The sequence below is a fragment of the Micropterus salmoides genome, unplaced genomic scaffold (assembly GCF_014851395.1).
Source record: "Micropterus salmoides isolate LMB-PRFRI ecotype aquatic unplaced genomic scaffold, ASM1485139v1 Ms_hic_scaffold_18, whole genome shotgun sequence".
Classification (NCBI taxonomy): Eukaryota; Metazoa; Chordata; class Actinopteri; order Centrarchiformes; family Centrarchidae; genus Micropterus; species Micropterus salmoides.
In genome coordinates this window covers 6,522,081-6,544,502 of record NW_024040928.1, presented here as the reverse complement: position 1 = coordinate 6,544,502, position 22,422 = coordinate 6,522,081, and the positions used below count along the sequence as shown (strand labels likewise).

Here is a 22,422-nt window from a genome sequence, read left to right as displayed (position 1 = left end):
AAGTGCCACAAACTGCAGTTCCTCGAATGGCCACTTGAGGCTCACTCCAAAAGCAAGTCAATCCCTATAGAAACCCACGTTAATATGACCAACTTTACAGCAGTTTTTTGGTCTCTGCAGCTTATTTCCCCAATCATGACAACTGTACATGGGGTGAATTTGGTTTACTCAGCCGTTATTACCGTTATATAAAGTTTACAGTTGAGCATAATTAAGCTAGGCAGAGTCAGAGTCACTGCCTAGATGGCGGAGGCTGAGTCACCCAGAGATGCTCATAAGTCTTTGAGCTAGAGTCCAAGTCAAGTCTCAAGTCTCTGAGCAAGAGTCCAAGTCAAGTCTCAAGTCTTTGAGCTTGAGTCCAAGTAAAGTCTCAAGTAACTTGTGGTTATAATGAATGTTGTATCACTTGCTGTGTTCAATCCAGGCTGCTTTTAACTGCATAGCTATAAGAGAGCTATAACAGACTGTAACTGTAACCTGTTTTTTACTTACAGAGAACAACCATGTAATGTGCAATGCAATTAATGACAGCTTATTAACTACTGGAAGTCAAAACCACCTGCAGACTCTCAAACACAGTGTAATGTTAAATAAATAAAACTGTCGAGTCCAAGTCTCAAACTCAAGTCCCCATCTCTGGAGTCACCACACTGAGCTTCATAATCACTCTTGGTTGAAACCTATGGGTGACGTCATGGACACTACAGTCAATGATGTCGATCTGTTTCTGTTGAATCTGCTCTACAATATTAAACAAACTGGATGGGGTATTTTCTCTAAAAGACAGCTTTTGTTAATAAGAAAGATGTGCTTGCGGTACTTCCAACAGAATTTGGTAAGTTTAATTTACGAACTATGCTACATGCTAACATTTTGCACTGATTAGTTGTAGGTCTATCCACTTGCGTCCAGAGGCATTTTGGTCTGCGCTTGTTGATAATGCATGCAATGCCAGGCTAGCCCTGTATATTACTGTTCACCAAGGGCATGAATTTTTGGTTTTGACTGATAATGTCAGCCCTGGAAATATGATTGGTGCAATATCTGTGCGCGCAGGCACTAAATATTTTTTTGTAATATTACTTCAAAATGAACAGACCCACAGTTAACCGGCTGGAGCACCGACCTTGTAGCCGTTGTTTAGTTCCAGCTGTGATTTGAGCATTCCTTATGTGTTGTGATTCAAATTATTCAAACTAGGTAATGTACAGAGTGCTGAGCTTACAGAACTACCTGTAACTGTAGTCTGGTCATTTTCCACATTTGGACCTATAGAAGAGAGTCAGCTAACATTAGTAAGAACCCCTTTATTTCTATAATGCAAGATGGGCACATCACTGACTGTATGGGCCCTCAGCATATTAGCAAAAAGTCATTTTTAGTGGGAATCAGTGCTAACATTAGAAAGCTATGCAAACTAGCTTCCACTTTCTGAGAGGGTGCTCAAGAGTCAGTCAAACGCTGACAGAGGCTTGAAGCTTACACTGTTTCCACAAAATGCAAAATCATGCACAATAGTTCCTTGTAGTTTTTCCTTACACAAAATGTGGGGGGTAATTCAAATTTCAGTTCAACTTTAAGTGTACTGTGTATGTCTGTGTGTGTGGGAGAGAAAGTATTTGAAAACACATGGTCTCCTGTGTCCACCTCATATGGATGCGAAAGGGGCGGAGTCAGAGTTTATTTGGATCTGGAGCAGAGCGGACTATTGGCTGATGGCCATCGTGATGTCACTTCTACCTCGATTATATTTTGATTTCTTAGATATTTATTCTTATTTTTGAATGGCAGGCAGGCAGGCAGGCAAGCAGCACCTACTTGTTACATGGACAGGAGCAAAGACCACAGAATTTCCCTAGATCGTTCAAATTCTTTTCTGCATCCTTCATGTCCTTATTGATTTGGTCCATTCCCTCCTCGATGCGCTCCAGTTGCTCTGATTAAACACAAGTCATTTATCCCCCACAGAACGAAGCACAAGAAGAGAGAGAGGGAGGAAGGAGAGGAAGAAAGAGATAAAGAGAGGACAAAGGAGAGAGACAACAACTTCAGACACTCACTGTGACGAAAAAAAGTAAAACAAAAAAGAAAAAAAGAGGAAAAACTGGACGCCACCACATATGTAAAGGACCTGGGGCACGTTGTCAGTACCTACTTGTTACATGGACATATGAAAAGCCCACAGCATTTCCCTAAATCTTTTAAATTTTTCTCGGCTTCCTTCATGTCTTGGTTGATATGGTTCATGCCATCTTCAACACGATCGAGTTGCTCTGGTCAGGACAAAGGGATGACAGTAGTGGAATGAATTTCATTGACTGGTTGACAGAAATATGAGTTATGATGAGCAGTAACTGAGTCATGTGTGTGTATGTGCGTGTGTGTGGCAGGTTTAGAGATAAGGACTGAACTAAGTTTCTATTAAGTGCATCGATTTGATGGATAAAATACCATTATGTGTACTTACGGAATTATTGGGCCAGAGAATGGCATAAAAAGCACAAAAAATCAAATAAGGACAATGACATTCTTACTCTGCGGTTTTTATGGATTAAACAAACAATACGATGTGTTAATAAGTGAGCTTTAGAAGTATTTGTAGGCGAATTGGATTGCCTTTGGACAGAGCTAGGATAGCTGTTTCCCCCTGCTTTGAGACTTTATGCTAAGCTAAGCTAACTGTCTCCTGACTGTAGCTTCATATTTAGCTTACAGATATGAGAATGGTATACATTTTCTCATGTATGCAAGAGAGCAAATAGATGTTTTTTCCCAAACTGTCTAAATATTCCCTTATTTGTTACTTGTGACACATGCTAAGTGTCAAAAGTCACAGAACAAGATAATACAAGTTTGCTTCCTTGCAGTTCAAATCCTTGCAACTGTGTTCAGAGAAAATGTTTTATAAAATTTTTATAACCAGACCAAAGCAAAGACATTTCATCTCAGAGCTGCGTATATGGTGCCAGCATGATGACAGGTCTTTTTTCCACAAGCAGTTTAGATAAAGTTGCTTCTTTTTGCTGTTCAGACATCCATCTAATTTAAGGCAAAATAATATGTCCCTCTTAGGTAAAAGTTAAACAATATAAATGAGTTTGATATTAAATGTTCTTTGATCTGATTAAGCCCTAGCAACCACTATACGAACCATAACAGTAACTGGAATTTTTAAATTGTATTGAAATCTGAACGGCTTCAAGTCCCTCATGGGCTGTGGATTAAGACATGAGCATTGCGAACATGCCTTCTTTTAGTTAAGAGACCCTTTAAGAGGCTACTTAAAAAAAATTTTTAATACCAGTTTTGGTGAATTACATTGTTGAAGTTTGCTGCCACAATGGAGGGAATAAAACTGGGTTATTTAACTGAAAACTGACTATGTTGCTTTGTCTGGCTTTGCAAACCTTCAAGGTAACTGAAAGGATTTAAAGTATGATTGGATTCTGGTTTATGAGCGTCAGGGCCTTTGTCATGCTGATGTGGTGGATGGTGGGCTGGTGACTCTTCCACAAGTACAAAGAAGTTTCCATCCTGATTGTGATTACAGCACAGGCAGAGTGTGAAAGGGTGAAGCACAGTTAAATATGGAGCGGATTCAGAAAGCAATTCATTGACTTTTTCAGATTTGTAAAATCCCTGGTTGGCATGCATTTATGTAAATATATTCAACCAAGAAAGGATCCATGTTGAGTCATTGTTATTAGAGTGAAGTGGGGTAACAGCATTAAGCATGCTGCACTCATTAAAGAGTGATTGTCAAGAAAAAAATGATCAGTGGCTATAAGTTTAACATTATATTTTACCAAAAACAAACCTCTACACCCTTTAAAGGAGACCTATTATACTGCTTTTCCAGTCCTATATTGTAGTTCTGTGATTCCTGTATGGCTGCTTTGCATGATTCAAAGTTAGTAGTTCAAAAAAATGTTTTTCTATCTTATACTGGCCCTTCATGTAGGCCTTCATTTCAGCCACTGTCTGAAACAATCTGTAGGTGCTCCTGTATCTTTAAGGCCTCCCCTCTCAAAGCCCACTGTCTTCTCATTGGCCAAGACCTGAAGCATGTTACCAGGATGTTGTTGCCACGGTACAGACAGACTGATATATGGAATACCGGCTCAGTGTAGCTCTGTGTGTCGTAAAACTGAGCCGTTGCTAGAAAAAGCACTTCAAAACGTTCAGAACAGGAGGAAATCTGAGGTTGTTTTGCACAGGGATTTCTTTTAAATACTTTAACCTCATTATTTGAAGCTTTGACCATGTTTAACATGAATATCCAACATTGTAACATTGTAGATAAGACATAAAATATGGAAACGCATAATAGGTCTCGCTTAATAACTGTCTCAAGTATCAACTGCCATAGCGCTCCAGCTGTCCTGCCTGCACAAAGTCAATAATACTAGGGATAATGGATATTCAGAGGAGGGATAGAGCTTTCATCTCCCTGAGTGATTGATTCTATTGTGCAAGTGAGACTCTCTCTTACAGGTAAATGGGTTTACATGCCTTCCAGCCAATGGGAGAGCCGAGATCCCACATAGCAAATTAATTCACAAGCTTTACTGCTACTGCTACTATGAACCTTTTTTGAAGACGCACCCTTTAAACCATGTGATATAATGTGGGTTGTTGGTTTGCTCAGTAACAAACTGCATCCAACCAGGGATTGTACAAAGCAGTAAATGGGTTGATAGAGAAGTGATAGAATATTTTGTCATTACCAGCTAAATCGATCGTTTTTCTTTTGCACCTCTTGTATATTTACACCTCTGGACTATTAGCAGGGTGGCATTGCCTGTTTAGCTGTTCTGAGACCTGTTTAGGCTTCCAATAGTATTTACAAGAAAAGGCTAAAGACTGGTTGGCCAAATTGTAATAATTTAAGAAGTGACATTTGACCAGAACCATATAATATTGCATATTTTTACAGGTGGAATTTCTTATTTGGCTTTAAGGCTTGTTAGCTGATGCTGTAAAATGTAAAATCTGTTGGCAATGAATTTGAGGTTACTAAGTCTATGACATCAACATGACTGCATTTTAATCATGTTAACATCCAAACAGCTTTCACTCATTAATTCTAGAGAAGACAAATCCGTGAACAGCCGAGAAGTCATTGTGCCATCGGCTGCGACAGGGACGAACATGCTAACCCAACTGGATTCTGGATGTTGAGCAGTAGGGTTTTGGCACTGCAGTGGCTGGCATTAAATATTTTTCTGTCAATGTTTTGGCACTTTCAAGATTTCCTTTTGCAGAATGAAAATAAAAAAAAGCTGCTGGCAAATCAAAAGCAGTTAAGCAAACTAAAATGAAAAATGTTAGCCCCAGGAAACAAAGGTTAAAGGAAGCTGAAAAAAAGAAAAATCCCCCAAAGTTAAAATGGCAATCAAATAAACCATGTGTTAAATCAAAATCCAATTTAAGAACTATTACAAAAAAAAAAATAGGAACAAAATGAATTAGTTTGGAAATGCATTTAAATAAAAACAAGCAACTGCATATGAAACAATTCATCCATTAACCATCCAAAGTGTTTTGTTACCATTAATGTAACACCAACATTGCTAAGTATAAATAATAATGACCATTGTGGCACTGCTGGTATTAATCATAATAATATTCATCATGTATTACTTTTACAAACTACATAATCATTATAGCAGCTTTGTTATAGGTGAATTGCTCAGTTATTAATACCTATATTTTGTGACTAAACTCGCCCCAACTCTTGCAGACTTACCTCCCTGCTCATCCAGCATAACCAAAGTCCTGATGCCGGCATCTTTGCTCTATTCCCCAAACAGCCAGGTAGAAAGGGGGAGTGAGGGAGGGAAGAAAATGAAATGAAATAGAGGTCAGACATGAGTATACAACAGCTGAATTCACTGGCAACTGAGCAATTTCCCCTTCACATTTTCACTTTTCATCTGAAACTTTCACTCTAATTAACATTCCGTGATATTGGATTCTTCTAATACAATAAAACACACTGACTGAAGACAATTAAACTTTCAGCTAGCACAAGGGAGGGAAGCTAAGGCTTTATCTGCATGCCTTTAAATTAACAATTGTGACAAGGCTTGTGGTGACATGATTAAGGCAGCAGTTTGCATTTTAGGAATTACACATGCTTTTTTTGTGGAGAGTTAGATGAAAAAATTGTTACCACTCCCAAGTTTGGACACTAAATTTGAACCTTGGGCTAGCAGCTGGTTAGCTTAGATTAAAAGTGGAAGCAGGGGAAAACAGCTAGCCTGTCTCTAGTCACTGGCCCAACCTAGAAATAGCTCTTGCATGGAACTCCCCATAAACCCACAAAACAAATTTGAAATAATGTGTCAATTAGTGGGCTTAAGAAGTGTTGGTCTTTTAACCTTTGTACAGAAGTAGGCTGCTTTTAGTCTTTATGCTAAGATGACCTATCGTGGCTCTAGCTTCACTTTCAGTATAAAGTATCCTTTTTCTGAGCTAAATCTGCAAGAAAGCTAATTATGTCACAAAATCATGAGCTATTCCATTAAATATTCACAGAGAAAAACAGAACACATCCTAAAGTTAAAATAAAAGTAGAGAATTGCAAATGTGGAACAAGAAGACCCACATATTTTAGAAAATGTATCTGTTGGGACCTATGATGTTCCACACAATAATATAAAAGACTATCATGAATTCTGTAAAGCAGGACAGTGACTAATTTAATATCATGATACCCGCGGTTCATTTAGCTGATATTCCAATTGTCCTAAAGGAAGAAATTAGAATAATTTGCTCCCCAAATGTCAGCATGCAGGCTGGTATTGATTAGAAGGGTCAATGGTCATTCGGCCATTACACTAGGAAACGTAGAAATGGCACCCGGGAGATTAACAATAATAATGCTGACAGCAAAGAAAAATTCTCATTAAGATGAAACCCTGCCATTGTGTACAAATGACACAATTAATAACCCAGGATCTTAAGAGTCAACAGCTGTTAGACATTTGGACCATGCTGTAGTAACATGTTAGTGAGATCATTTTTGTTTTTTCCCAAATTTTCTTTCATTTACATTTACAGGCTTACAACTGAGGTATATGTCAGAGGTCACGCCTCTGGAGCAATTAGGGGTGACACATTGGTGGATGTGGCTAAATGGGAATCCAACCCAGGTCTCTCACACTAAATGCATGTAAGCCATCACCACCCATTAGCCCATTTCAGCCTTCAGATTTTCCTTTTAATTCCTTCCTGACTGTGAAAAATCTCTCCAGCTGAGCCTGCATGAGTGTAACAGTAAAGCTATTAGTCACTGATAGGCTGGGTTAGCACCAGGTTTTGATGCTGGTAGAAAGAGTGTGAGGAGGCAGAGGATAGTGACACTTGCTTAGAAACAACTCTTCTTACTCTCTGCTTCTTAGAAATGTAGCACCGCCACACTAAGATGTGGCACCTGCTTCGGCCTGATAGGCATAAATAAGATTACGATGTGTCAGTGTTCACGCACGTACTTGAATGCACACATACACACCATTACACGCACACATCCCCCCTGCCTCCTCAGCGGTTTGGGAGGAAAGCCTGATGTTTGAAGGGAGAGCAATAAGGAAACTGTGGTGTATAAATGATTCTGTAATTCAGCAAGCCTATGTCCAAGAGAGAAATCCCAAAGTAGTTGAAATGTGACCCTGGGGAAAATCAACCATGATCCCATACAGGACTGGTGATGGTTCAATGTGGATTCCTTATTCACATCAGGTGGTTAGACTCATATATTTTGTCAGATGGGTTGCAGATGGGTTGCAAATGTGTGTTCATATATGTCAAATTAATTAATTATGGATTACAGTTAGATTATATATGGTACCTTATATTTACACGTTTAAGATTTGGTTTAAGGAATCTTATTTTCTCAAAAGCAAGCGTTTATCTTTTAAATTTGTGATTTTAGGCTAAGGCATAAATAAAACTGACTTGATTTGATTGGATTCATCTGATTTTGTTAGTGAAACTTAAAAGCTATATTTCCCGATTGGCATCACTCTCTCATCAAATGATTATATGACGCACCTTTGAACAAAGTCAATATCTTGTATTTCTATTATATAATTTATAATAATATAATCTAAAATAAAATAATCCTTACTTGTTAAACCTTATAGTAAGGTGCAATCCACTGAGGCTTGTTTAGCTGCAACCAATTTGTGGGATAAACACAGCTAAGCTTGACGACGTGCCCATGGAGGATGTAATTGATTGCTTAGAAGTGCTTGGAAATGTAAACTTTCTCAGGTGAAAGCTGTGGAGAATGTGTTTTTTTAAACTGTTTTGCTATTGTTGCCATTGCATTTTTCCAACCCATCATCTCCTCAGTCGATTACACATTTCTGAAGTTTGAACTGGACATAAAAAATCCTGATTGATTTCATAAAATAGATTGACTATTATCTAGAAAGTAGGGCATGCTAGCCACACTATTTGTGTGATATAAACATCTCTAGCAATTTGATGTCTCCCGGCCTCGTAGGGTGGAGCTACGCTGTGACTTCTGTGGACTGATGATCAATATGACCTTGTGTTCTGCACAGAGAGCTTGTCAGACACCACCTCCCCAAGCTCTGCACACTTGTTCTCCCCCTCTATCCTTCTCTCTGCCTTTTATTCCCTCTTTCCTCTGTCTGCCTGTTGACATGTTACAGAGTTTCTGTTTTTCTTTCTCCTCAGTATTATTTTTTGGCATGAATGTTACATGAACAAATAAAAATCTGCACAGTCTGTGTGTGTGTGTGTGTTTGTGTGTGTATTCTCTCTCTGATGTTAGTTCAGTTTACTAAATGTTCTATTCACGCCATTGCTCAGTTGACTCATGGTTCACTCAGCCCTGCCTGCCAACACAAATGGATTCAGGCACTTGGGACAGAAAATTACTGTGTATGGTAAATCTTGAATTTGGATTCAGTATCCCCGTAAAACAATAATTTTTTGTTGTTTGTACAGATTCAAAGAGAGATATAAGAAGGAGATATAATGTGTTAATTACTGAGCTTTGAAAGGTGCAGCTGTGCAGATTTTATTTTTAAATTTTGGACAGAGCCAGGTTAGCTGTTTGTCCTGCTTACAGTCTTTGTGTTAAGCTAAGCTAATGGTTTCCTGACACTGGAATCAGTCTTCTTATCTAACTCTAGGCAAGAAAGCAAATAAGTCAGTCACTGTCCCCATGTGGGATATTAAATCACATTCCTCTTTACTCAGTTTCATATTGTTCAACCCTGTTTCAGGAAGGGTCTCAAATCATCACATTTTTCTGTCATAGAAAACAGTCGACTTTTTTCTTTAACACTGGGCTACTCTTGGATTTACTATTGCGCAACCATGTAAAGATACCAAAGAGCATCTTGTCTTTGCTGTACCAGCACACATTCAGCCCTGCCCCTGTGAAACAACCTACTGTGTAACTCTAGTGTGCTTCATGTGTGTTGCTACAGTCTCGCACTCTGCTCCTCTCACAGTTGTAAACTGCTGCGAATAGCATGATGCTCTTTGTTGGAAAATTAGAATAATGGGGTCATTGTGTAAAAACTGTATTGGTAATGATGGTGCCATCAGATGCACAATTAAAGCATGACTACGGTAACATTATTGTAATTTGTAAAATGTAAAGCATCTCATCAAAAAAAAGTGTAATTATTTCTTGACTGAGGGCACAAAATATACATAGAATATAAACTACAAACTAGACACAGAATATTTGTTTAACCTTCATGCTAATGTTGTGCCTGCTCTTTGAGTTGGAGTCCTTCTTCCCATCCCAAATTAAAATTTCAATAATATAACTCAAATCAAATTAATTAACTGAATTTAGTAGGGTGCTGCAGTTTTCTTTTCAAGTTTTTCTGATAACATCAGCCTGTCCTGCATTCAGAAGAACTTTGCCCAAAGTGTATCTGAGACATGATAGACTTCCAGTATCACTGCATTCATTTCCAATTCTTGCAGTGTCATATTTAGTCATATTAACCATTTACACCAATGAGGAGCCATAGTTCAAAGTGGTGTGGGTTTTTCTTACCTCTTCCACCAACTGCAGCATACGACGAGTGCTCTCCAGTGACTGTGGAGAAATAGAAGATACAGTTAGTTTCCATTTGAGATTAGCAGATTCAAACAGTTACAGCCAACATAAAAGGGAAAAAATACTGTTGACATCAAAATTCTAAAATGGACAACAAATACATCGAATCTCCCCGGTGTTTACACAAAAACTACACAATCATGTAACTTTATTGAATTGAGCATAAGTGAGCATGTATCACTACAAAGTGGTGTCAATTTAAACAATCAGCGGGACACAAAAAGGATCAATATCAGAAGTTTATCGACATGAACTCGACATGAACTAACAGAGTTAGACTGTCTGCTCTTTGGCACATGTCGAATATGATCGACCCTTGATGGCAATGTTCAACGGAGCTGTAATACTGAAGTTATAATTGTCAATCAATTTAATGCATACAGTCTTTTGGATTTTGAGATCAAACTAAACTGCTTTGAAGCATGTTTGAGATCTAGTAACTCACCAGTGATTTACTCAAGAATACAGCAGCTCTGCCAATAAAAATAACTACACTCTTGTAATAAAAGCATGCTTTGATCCCCCCCTCGCTATCCCTTTCTCCCAGACTGTTGGTTGTCTATTATTAGCCTGTGTGGCGACAGATATGGAGCCGCACGTTCCAATTCCCTGTCTAAGAAGCGTGTGGCTGCAGAGCACAGTTTGGTAGCTAGAGCCACTCGGCAGGGACGGCGCTCTGTGATATCTTGTTATTCTCACAATGACACAGCTTCGCCTTGCTGTGCTCGCTGCGGATCCCCCACAGTGGTGAGGGCTAAGGAAGGGGGGTTAGGCAAGGAATCGAATGGGGCACAGCCTTGAAATGAACATATATTTTTTCTTTTCTCCTTTTCAACTCATCTGCCTCTTTCCTCATTCTTTCATACTTCCTTTTTACCCATTTTCCTTATTTTGTTTCTCTTGTCATGAGGCAACTAGAATATCCTTGCATTTATATTTTAACACTTGATCTGAAATGGCCATTACAGGAGCTGCTGTCATCTCTGTGGATCTGATAGCTCACATAAGTCAGTGTAACCAGGGAAAAACCAGTTATTGTGATGCGGCCATTTTGTGCATGCCCTATGTTCATGTTTGTGTGTGTGTGTGTTTAATATTCTGATCAGCTGTGCTAGTGTGAGTCATATGTGAAGCTGGAGGGGTGTGGGCTAATCTGCTCTGGGCCATGGCTAAGACTCTCTCTCTGTCTCTGTCCCTCTCTCTCTCACTTCTGTTGAAACACACACACACACGCAAGTTGAAGCACAGACATAAATTCCTACACATGAACATGGACACACTCATGCATCAGTTTTGTAAATTCATGCTCATAAGTGAACTAATGAACACACAAACAAACTCTCAAGATGTTACCATGTAGTGTTATCTAAAGTCAGATGCAGGTAGACTCTCCTGTCACATACAAAACAGCCATAGCCCAAGGCAGACAATAACATGGTGCTGTAAAATTTCTATTATTATGCCATCAAGAACTGAGCTACATTTGTAACTATGTTGAGGTCATGGTATAAAAGCTCCTACGCATTATGAGAATGCAGTTACAACAAAGAGTTTTGTTTTATTAAAATAGCTTTTATCTGAAAATATAAAAAAATATATTAGAAAATTTGTGAAAAGAGGGTTTAGTTTTGTTAAAAACTGTTGCAAGTACATGCTCAAATTATATTTACCCTATACTGTATTTTTATTCCCCAAATTTCTAGTATAAGTCGGTCATGAATTTTAGGATCTGCCATTTTAAAGTCTCTCAAATGTACGTGTGGTTCTCATTTGTATGCATATGAATGTCCAGTCTCTGTGAGTAAGTATGCATGAATGCGCGCTTGCCATCATGTCTGTGCGCCATCACTAATGAAATCACCGTGATGCAGCGAGCATGTTGTTCTCACCTCATCGGCCAGCTGGTCGGCGCGTTGCTGCATGTCTGACAGCTCATTGCGCATGTCCGCGTCATCTGCCATGGCTGCTGGATGTGGGGGGTGGAGAAGGTCTCCAACAGGGAAAAAGAGAAGATCCTATTGGAAGTTCAGGGAGGGCTGGAAGAAAGTCAAAACATAAGCAAAGGATGAATATCTGGATGCTGCAGGGGGAACAGTCCGCTGTGACATAAACAGTCTCTGGGTAAAGGATAATTTGGATAATTTGACAATTGACTATTAAAATAGAAATGAGCTTGCTTTTGGCATTTGGAAAAGTCAACAAAACTGAAAGACAGTTTTAAAAATACGGTGCAGTAATTAAGGTAATCAAAACATTAACCTGGCATGCACCTGTGCTTGCATACCCTCAACATTATACATTCATGGTCTCCTCTCTGTATCTCTCTGAGCAATGATAATGCTTTGAACAGTCTGTACTAATAAACGGAGGATTAGAAAAACGCAACAGTGGCAGCAGGAAAACAATGTTTGCAGAAGAATGTCAAGCTCAGATGGGCCGGTGTTGACCAAAATTTTAAAGGATTATGTTCCTAGAAATACGCTACATTTGCTAATTGTCTTATGAGGTATTCAAGACAAACTCAGACTAATTAATTCTACAGCAATTTCTTGTTTATCTTTTCAGTTTAAATACATCCATCTTCACACATGTGACCTGTCAAGGATACCCTTGAGCAAGGTGATACACTCCTCCCTCTAACAGCAGCAGCTTAAAGCTGAAGGTACAGAATGCAAAACAGAATCCAGAGGGGTGAGAAGAAAAACAGAGAACAAAAGAGCATGGCATGTAACAAATGGGCCAAATGAAATTGGATCATATTTGTAAAAGTCATACAATGGAAAAAATAAAACCAAGAGGTAGCCAATTGGGAGCTCCAATGTCTCTGTTTACTGTTGCAGCCTGTATAATTTATAATGAGGATTAAGAAGTCGCAACAGCAGTAGTGTTTATTTGTTGGAGAATGAATGGGAGGAGAGCAGACGACTGATGTTTGCAGAGGAATGCCAGTCTCAGACAGAGTTGACTGGGATTTTGGAGGATTAACCACAGAGAGACATAAACAGCCTGTTAGCCCTGTAGCTTTGATCCTTTCCTCCCCTCTGTAGGTTATGAGATTCTAGTATCACAAGCCAGACAGTTGGCCATCTCCAGATGTAGGATTACTGGGAGCTCTACACTCTAAAGATGATCATGAAACAACTTGTCATGTGTCAAATGAATTAGAGATTATCAGTGGATATGGGTACAAGACATCTTTACAAATTAGCATCGAAATGGTTTAAACCCCTTAAGAATTTATAATAATTCCTTTCCACTGTTTTCTGGTTGGTAATCCTGCGACAGTATTGGCCTAAATACTTAGGGTTAGCAATGTCCTTTTACACACATCCTCAGGGAAACAAAAAGACCACGTGTATTTAAGTTAAGTGAAAACCAAGAGATATTTTTATATTAAAATTAAATCAAATGAATGGGATATGACAGGGCCACTAGTAGCACCAATTCAACTGAGAATTAACACCAAACTGCAGCTTTACAAAGGTTTTAGGCTCTTTTGGTTCATATTTTGCAGGGTCACAGCTCTCATTCCCACACATTAAACTGTAGGAAGGTATTTAAAGCAAAGTTCAGACTATCCGAGTCTGCACAGGCTCAGATATATTCCCCTGGAGTTGAACATGAATTTGTCAGATGTACAGAAACACAATATTTTAACCATTAACAATTTGATAAACAGCCTCACCTCACCTCAGCCTTGTTTTCAGCCTCACAGAGCTGCTGTAGTAAGTAAAAATGCCAAAAATAAATTGGTTCCAGCTCAAACATGAGAATTTGCTGGTTTTTATCATCTTCTATTAAATTAAACTCAACATCTTGGATTTTAGACTGTTGGTCAGACAAAACAAGCAATATGATCATGTAAATGGAAATTGTTTTTCTTACATTTATGGACCAAATAATTTGTCAGTTAATTGAGAAAACAATTGAGAAATTCATTGACAATCAAAATAATCATTAGTTCTCTCTCTAACCCTCTCTAAAAAGAACAGTTCAAAAAACAATGTTTCAAAACCCCATCACCCCAGCAGTCATATAAAATGACGTGCCATTTGCACACACATATCAAAAACAAATCTGCATACAAGGAAACCAAGCTGGCTTTCAGTGATTTTCTTCCTGCCCTCAAATAATCTAGTATTGTTAAGTGGAGTTTTAAATTGACCCATTTGGAATGAAGATTTTGTGTTTTCACCTTTCACCTTTCACCTATAATAAATATTTACATAAACAACTGATCAGATAAGTACGTGCATGTGACAATTGCTGCTCATAGTGACAAACTCAGGAAATGACCGCCTGAGAGTACAGTTCCCCCCAAGTGGCCTAAAAATCATTTTAAAGGATGCAGGTTTAAACGACTTCTGATTTCTACCACTTCAGTCTGAACTAAGGGTGGAGCTACTACAGTGGGTTTGAACATTTATGCACTGTATTCTGTATTCCCAAATGACATTTTGCAAGACACACAGATTAAAGCCACTTTACCGGATTTACCTTATGGAATCATTGTCTTAAGTAATAAGTTATCTCACAAAAGTGAGTACACCCCTCACATTTTTGTAAATATTTGATTATATCTTTCCATGTGACAACACTAAAGAAATCACTACAATGTAAAGTAGTGAGTGTACAGCTTGTATAACAGTGTAAATTTACTGTCCCCTCAAAATAACACATCACACAGCCATTATTGTCTAAACTGCTGGCAACAAAAGTGAGGACACCCCTAAGTGAAAATGTCCATTACAATACAAAAAACTAACTAAAACTAAAATGGCACTAATAAAATCTACCTCATTCAATAGTTAACCACAATCAAATTGTCGTCAATGATCACTACACAAAACTGTCTAAATCTTAACACCAAAGCAAGATGTCAGGTAAAGACTGGTCATGTGAGGTGTGAGAGTTTGTTTCATTTTGGACAGACGGCCTCGCCCACCTCGACATGTCTCATCTTGGTGACTGAACGAGCAGTCTGGTTGATAATCTGCCTTGGAGGTCCCGCTGTACCCTGTTTGTTTCACCCACTTGTGTGTCCAGATATGTTCACAACAACATCTGCCGGCCAAACACTTGCAGCAAATTCACAGGATATGAAGCCATTTTTTACTGCCATGGCAATATCACAGCACGTCACAGCCTGAATCATAAAAGCCCCCCTAGGGCTGTATGTAGAATCATCTGCATTCATCTCTGTGGATGGATTCAGACATATATATATACATCCTCAGATCAACAGCTTCATCATAATGATTTAGTTCTGCAGTACAGGCTCCTTTTTACTATATTAGATAAAATATTAGACATTTAGATAAAGGCCAGTTTACATAATGAGGGTCTTCTGTTGAGAAAACTAGAGACATACTCAAAGATCTTTACATTTTTTAGCAGATAAAAGTTGTGAAGCCTAGTTGAATCGGAAACAGTTATATTTATGCATCATGTTTATTCCATCTTTCCCTGCTGTGATGTCTCTCCATCTCTCCTTTCTTCTCGCTGTTCAGCATTGCTTCATAAAAGCGGCGGCCATGTTGGGTTATATAAACTTCCAAACGGACTGTGCAGTGCAGTGTTTAATGTCTGAAGCGAATCATATCTTCTACAGGACTCGCTAAAGGAAGAGACGGCATCATCGTCTGCCTTTCTAGTTACGTAACCAAATTCAGGCAATTAAGTTTTAACAGGCCAGCTGACCTTTTACTTAACGTCTCAATTACAAGCTTCACATATTGCATCTAAGATGCCCTCAGAACAGCCTGCTTCGGCACTGGAACAAGTTCATCATCAGGTTTTCAAGATAAATACCAAATAGATACTTAATAAACTAGAGCAGACATTATGTAATACAATGCTTTTATAATCAACGTAGTAATTAGTGTGGATCAAAGTGAAGAATTTCTGCTAATTTTCGCCATTGCTTGTAGGCTCAGTATAGATGTTCTTTTGGTGAACAATGGTAACACTTCGTTACTAAAAAAGAAAAGATTTATAAAAAGCATTTATTCGATTATTCATTGAACTTGTAGCATAGATCTAAAATAGGTTGTTGGTTATTTTTATTAATGTAATTTCTAATTCATTCTTAACCACGGGAATATATATCTGTGGAAAAATATTCTAAACTCAAGGATCACTTACAAGACTTTTCCCAGAGCCTTCAACCAAATACCACAGACTTGACTGGCCTGTTCTGTGCTTAAGTCACGTGATGCTAAAAAAAGACTATGGGATATGGTCAAAAGCTTTGGAAAAAGCTATGTGTGTACCTGCAGTTATTTTTTAACACTTTCTTTTGTTTATAAGTAGAAATTTTGTAAGTCAGTGGAGTCATGTGATAAGATTTCTTGGCACATTTGTCTGATAATATGACTTTGGTTTAATGTCGTTGCTGCTTCTGTATTTTGACAAGAAGTGAAACAAATTTAAATAAAATTGTATAATTTAGAGTGGTCTGGTCAAAAAAATTTATTCCATTTGGTTATCCCATAATATCTGACAGGAAGCTTCATCCCAGCAAAATCATAGGGTGCCCACCTACCAAGTCTACAGGCCAGGAGAATCAGTAGCACACAAACTAGGGCACAAATCAGAGAGTAACGTCGACCGGCATCTGAGTTCATCAATCCTGGCTATCAACACCAGGGACATTTCATAGAGGAGAAACGCCACTCAATCACATCCTCAATACAACTCTATGGGGAAAGCCCGTTAACGTCAAAGATGGCGGTTCTCCCGCATATCCCACAACAGCCAAAGCGGGAATCAGATTTCAGCCAATTGCGTGGTTCCACTGACGTAAGGGTCTGTTATTACTTCTACTGCGCATGTGTGGTAGTAGTGATGCATGCGTAGTAGAAATATAACCAGTCGGGAAAAAACACTTTTTAATCCTTATTTCTGGGCAAAGTCGTTCAGGGATTTCCATTAGATTTTACTGCTGATTCTATTCATGTAGTTTTTATGTTCCAGTGACCAGTAAAAGTGCAGTTCTGTCTTTCTCCCCATTATTCAGATGGGAGCCTGGTCTTGTTAGTCTGAAATAGATGCCCGGAGGCGTTGCCAAGATGGTGCGGCATGACATGCCTATAAGGACTTTGTCACCACCCGAGAGGTAAGAGATAAGGGGTTGTACCAATTCGGACTTTTTTCCCATACTGGCTAGTATAATGTTGTTTATCTCTGGTGCTGCAGAGATAAACTTATACATTTTAGCTGCTATTCAGAACAACTTGCAGTGACATAGCAGGTCGAGACAGAGTTAAATACCTTTGATCAAACTGATGACCTTTGAGTTACAGAAGACTACCCTGTCATCTATACAATTCTCCACCAGCTTGCCTGGAAATTCCCATCTTATTAAATGTTGGCCAACCCACCAGAGAGACACTTTAAATTTTGAACTAAACACAGAAAGGCTGGCATCAGTTTGGGTTATAAATTAAAGAAAACATTTATGACCAGACAAAATATTGAATATGGATGTTTATCTGTGTTTTTAGAGGTACCTCTAGTTTGCACATACTATATTAAATATAAAATAAGAATGATGGTAAACGGTAAGAATGTGGGTCAACACAACACTGTATAAACACTTTAAGGACTTTGTTAACGTAATTAGTGATGACTTCTAGTCTTTACAAACTAATGTACTGCATATTGCTTTCCATCTGTCAGTATAAGGAACGCTATGCACAGACAGAATCCTTCAGGAAGGGAACACTGAGTAACTCCTTCATTTCCACCAAACATCAGCCACACGAAATGTAACAGACACGATTTGGGGGGAAAAAACCACATCTATCTCCTTTATTTAGTTTGAACAAACACACACCCACACATCATTTGCTCTTGTGTTTCTATCACCTCCTCATCATGTGTTAGACCAACGCCCACATTTATGCCAGGAAATGGTAACCGGAGTGACCTTTTGACCCCGAACCAACAGGAAGGCAATAAAGAACAGGAGCAGGAAAGATCAACTTCTTATTTATTAAAATCCCATCACTAGGCTGTAGCATGTTGCCCCAAAGACTGTGGCAGAGGGAAGTTTGCTGATTAGCAGCATGATTTAACATATGGCACTAGAAAAGGTGCTATAAAACGTGATGTATGACTTGTGTGGCAGTTATCACGGGTTTTAAGGCAATTATTGGAGAAAGGTCGAACACTGCACATTCATCAACTGCATCCAGAATAATTGGATGAGCAATAAAACTAATTCCGGCATTTATGTACTGTACAAGACTCTCTATAGCAAAAAATAACTCCATGAATGTTTAATAGAACATCCATTTTTTTAGCTCTCTATTCATCCATCCATCATGTTTTTACTACCTCGAGAGTGACACATCAATTTATTCACTATGGGAACAATGACAAAAGATAGGAAGATGCTCTTATTTCCATTCAATCCACACTTTCCACCGTGGAGGACGATATATATTTAATACCATGTCCAATCACATTCTACCTGGAGAAGATTACAAGCCCCCACCAACTGCTCCACCTCTACAAAGTCTAATTTATTTTCCTCCTTCTTTAACATATCTCCTCTGTCCTTCATTTTCTCCCTCTGTCTGTCCTTTTTTTTTTGTCTTTTCTTCTTCTTCTTTCCATTTTACTTGACAGGAATATAAAGGGAACACAAACTGGACCACACCTGCCTCTACCAAATTCATATATGCTGTACATCAATAAGCATTTGACTAAATCTCACATTAAGATCATTAAAATACTGTATTGAAGTATTCAATATAAACCAGGCTTAAAACAAGTTATGTTCCGTCAGTGAAAAAATGTACTATACAGTGCTGAAAAAGATTCCTCTTTCCATTTTACAATGCTTTGTATAGCGAAATCTGACAAATCATCATTTTTAATCTAAATACTTCCTGTAAAAATATTAGAATTCTGTAGACTTATCAAGATGTGTAAGAAAAGGTACCATGAAGGTAAGATACTCTGGAGCTTTGATGCGGCTTGCGGCAAGAGAGACAATCGATCTTTGTTTTTCTCTGTTTCAAGCACATCGAGTTGGATGTGTGTGTTTCTTACTTCTCTGCGTGTGTTTTGGCTGCCATTTTGTTTGCTTTCCAGTTTCAGTTTCAATGCTCTCTCCGTCCCTGCATAAAAATTTCTTTTGCCTTTTGAAAGATCTGTGTGAAAGATTTGGGGTTGAAATGTATGATGAACATAAAATAATTGTGCTCGAGTGTAATTGATATAGTTAGGCACCAATTTTAATCATATCTATCAAGCTGACAGTGATGAAAGAGTGTCTCATTTTCTGCTCTATAATATGCACAAATTAAGAGCTAGATTAACATGGCATTCATACTATAATAACTGGATTTAAAGGTTATCTTCAGGCCGGTTAGTTTAAAACTAGCCATCTGGTCACACCTAGCACAGTAGCAGATGAAAGATTGATGTGAATTGCCCTTGTAAAAATAAATCTTGTTAGGTAGAATGACTTAATTGTGGAGTTTACTACTGCTCTTCACTTGGTACAGCTGTTATCATTCCTTACAGAAGACGGTAGAGACTGAAGGAAAATGGATCGACAGGCTGTTTCATTTTAGCTGAGTTGTCATTTGGCTACATATGAAATGGTAAATGTTAAATGATATCTAGTGCTGTAAATAAATAAATGCTTCTTCTATCTATCTAAACTCTTCTTGTTTGGAGGTTTCAATACATTATAAGATGAAACTACCCTTCCAGAAACCACAGCGGCCCTGAATAATAACATCAGTGATGTAATATTACACAACAAGCCCAAGTGTCACTGGCTACAGCTCTCTCCACAGAGAAGCTAGCAGTAAATGCTGCTGTGACATCCCAGTGGCCCGGTCTAGAAAGAATGCCATGCATTATTGACCTGAGAAGTCCAAGACACCATCACTTATTCATCTGGCCCCACTGTAACCATCCACATCTCAGAAACACATTGCTACCTGCTAACGTAAAAGCTCCGTACAGAGACAGTAAAGCATGACTTTCTCCAGCCTCTTTTCTCCACTGTGTTCTTGAGAAGAGCTGCAGGGGTCATGTCGGACATTCAAATCCAGGTTTGAGGAAGGAAAAGGAACTAGAGGTGGAGTGATTAGTCTATTAGTAATTTTTAGCCACATTAGCGACATGGCTGTAGGGATGGGAATGTCGGTGTGTCGGTTGGTCAATCGGTCCGATGTTATCAAACATTAGCATGCTAACACGTTAAATGATCAACATAGTAAACATGATACCTTCTAATTCCACTGAGCATGTTAGCAAGCAGATGTTGGCATTTGGTCCTAAGCGCTGAGCCGCTGTACTTAATCTTGTATAAGTAAAAATGCCAAAAATGAATTTGTTCCGGCTCAAACATGTCATTCTATGATATTAATTCCATTATGTTGGATTTTAGACTGTTGGTCGCACAAAACAAGCATTATGAATATGTCAACTTGAGGGTTTTTTTTTTCTTTTTTTACAATTTTCTTACATTTATGGACCAAAAAAAGTATCAATCAATCAAGAAAACAACTGAGAAATTGACTTTGTCATTGACAATCAAAATAATCATTAGTTTCATCTCTAAAAAAAACAGTTTGAAAAACAGTCTTTCAAAACCCCATCACCACAACAGCCATATAAAATGACATGTCATTTGCTCACATGTATCAAAAACAAATCTGCATACAAACCTCAAATCAGTCTATATTTGAGTTATGAAAATGAGAAAATATTATCCTAAACATTCAGTATTACACTGATGATTATTGCTCATACAGGCTGAGTAATAACCAGTCCTTGCTGTAAGCCTGCATATTGCATGATAACATCATGTTGTCAGGACAGTTTGCATACAGAACAAGAACATTTGCGTGAAACGTAATCAGTGACATTTTATCAATCTGTTTTTGAGGAACAGAAGATGTATGATGCGTTGCGAGGAAGCTGCGATAGGGAAATCCACCATAGCGCCCTGGCACGATGGACCCCCAGAGGAAGAGGAGATGAGGAGACTGGACAGAGAAAGGGGTGGGCGGGAGGGGTGCGGAATGCGAGAGCGAAGAAGAGGACGTGTGTGGTGTGGGTATTTATGGAAATGCCTGGAGTAACGTCAGTGATGTTTGGTCCTGCTCCTGAAATCTGCTCATAGCACAACTTAGAGGGTTGTGGTAAAGTAGAAAAAGCAAGTCAGTGTGGGAAATGACTTGGTACATTGTGGTTTAAGAAACGGCTGCAGGTCAGGTTGGTCTCTTGGATCTATTAGTTTCATTAAGGAACGTGAGTGTGGTTCTGGGATGACAGAAGTTACAGTTTGCTGCTTTCTAGAAGTGTCAAATCACAGAAATCGTCATTGATGTGAGATTAGTCACTTGGTATTCCAGTCACAAGCCTACTCTCACAAACTCTATTATTCAAGTGACCGCTCACTCTAAACAGCTTGGATAGCCACACGATGACCTATGTGTATATTAAGTAAGAACTGCGGAACAGTTCAACAATTATTATGCAGCACCAAAGCAAAAGCAATGTCATCATCCTATTTACTGTAAGGTGGCGTTGCTGCTGCATTTGCTAATAGAGACCAGATAGACTGAGGGTGAAGGCAAGGGTGATCTTGGTGATTTAAGGCTGACAAACCCATCTCCTTATTGGGCCTGAGCTGCGTGGCTCCTTATCAGCCAGCTTCTTGCTCCTTGGAAACAAGTGCAGAGCACAGCAGAAGGGACAATAGACAGGGAAACGAGACGAGCGCATCTCAGTGTTGCAGACTGAGGTGTTTATTTTTAAGCGTCTGAAGGAAGATGAGAAGAAAAGAGTACAAAATACACACACACACACACAAGGATGAAACAGAGATTGTGATGTGATGTTGGCGGTAAAGCTGAAAGGAGAAAAAGTGGGATGAGTGCAGATGTCAGGGGTTTGAGGGGATGAACCAGTGAACATATGACCAACAATCAACCAAGCATTTTCTGTGCAGGCCTCTCAAGCCTGTTTTGAATTAGAAGCACAACCTTTTGTGTTTTACGATGCAATAAACGTCAGGGTGCAGAGATGCAAAGGCTCTCTCTGTGAAAAATACAGCAGATGTCCTTTTTATATCTGCACATTTAATGGAATCCCAGGCAGGAAATGTTCAAGCCAGCCGCAGAGTGTAAAGGCTGAATTCCTAATGTTTTAGCGATGCTGCAGTAACACACCATCAAAGTGTTATGCCCTAATCAATATTGATGTCTTTCATTAGTCCTTTGGTCACAGCAGTTTGGCATGGAGCCTATTTGTACAGTTGGGGATTATGACAC

The 22,422-nt window shown here is 38.8% G+C and overlaps 1 protein-coding gene across 1 annotated transcript in view; it reads right to left on the bottom strand.

Annotated features, from left to right (window-relative positions):
- Positions 1–22,422, bottom strand: part of snap25a (synaptosome associated protein 25a) — a 39,928-nt gene that overhangs the window by 10,173 nt on the left and 7,333 nt on the right. Inside the window, exons 2-5 of the mRNA XM_038727747.1 lie at positions 12,007–12,153; positions 10,055–10,096; positions 5,750–5,798; positions 1,819–1,936 (exon numbers count right to left, since the gene is read on the bottom strand). Of these exons, the coding sequence (XP_038583675.1) occupies positions 1,819–1,936; positions 5,750–5,798; positions 10,055–10,096; positions 12,007–12,078 (281 nt within the window). The 5' untranslated portion in view covers positions 12,079–12,153. The remainder of the gene's footprint in view (positions 1–1,818; positions 1,937–5,749; positions 5,799–10,054; positions 10,097–12,006; positions 12,154–22,422) is intronic.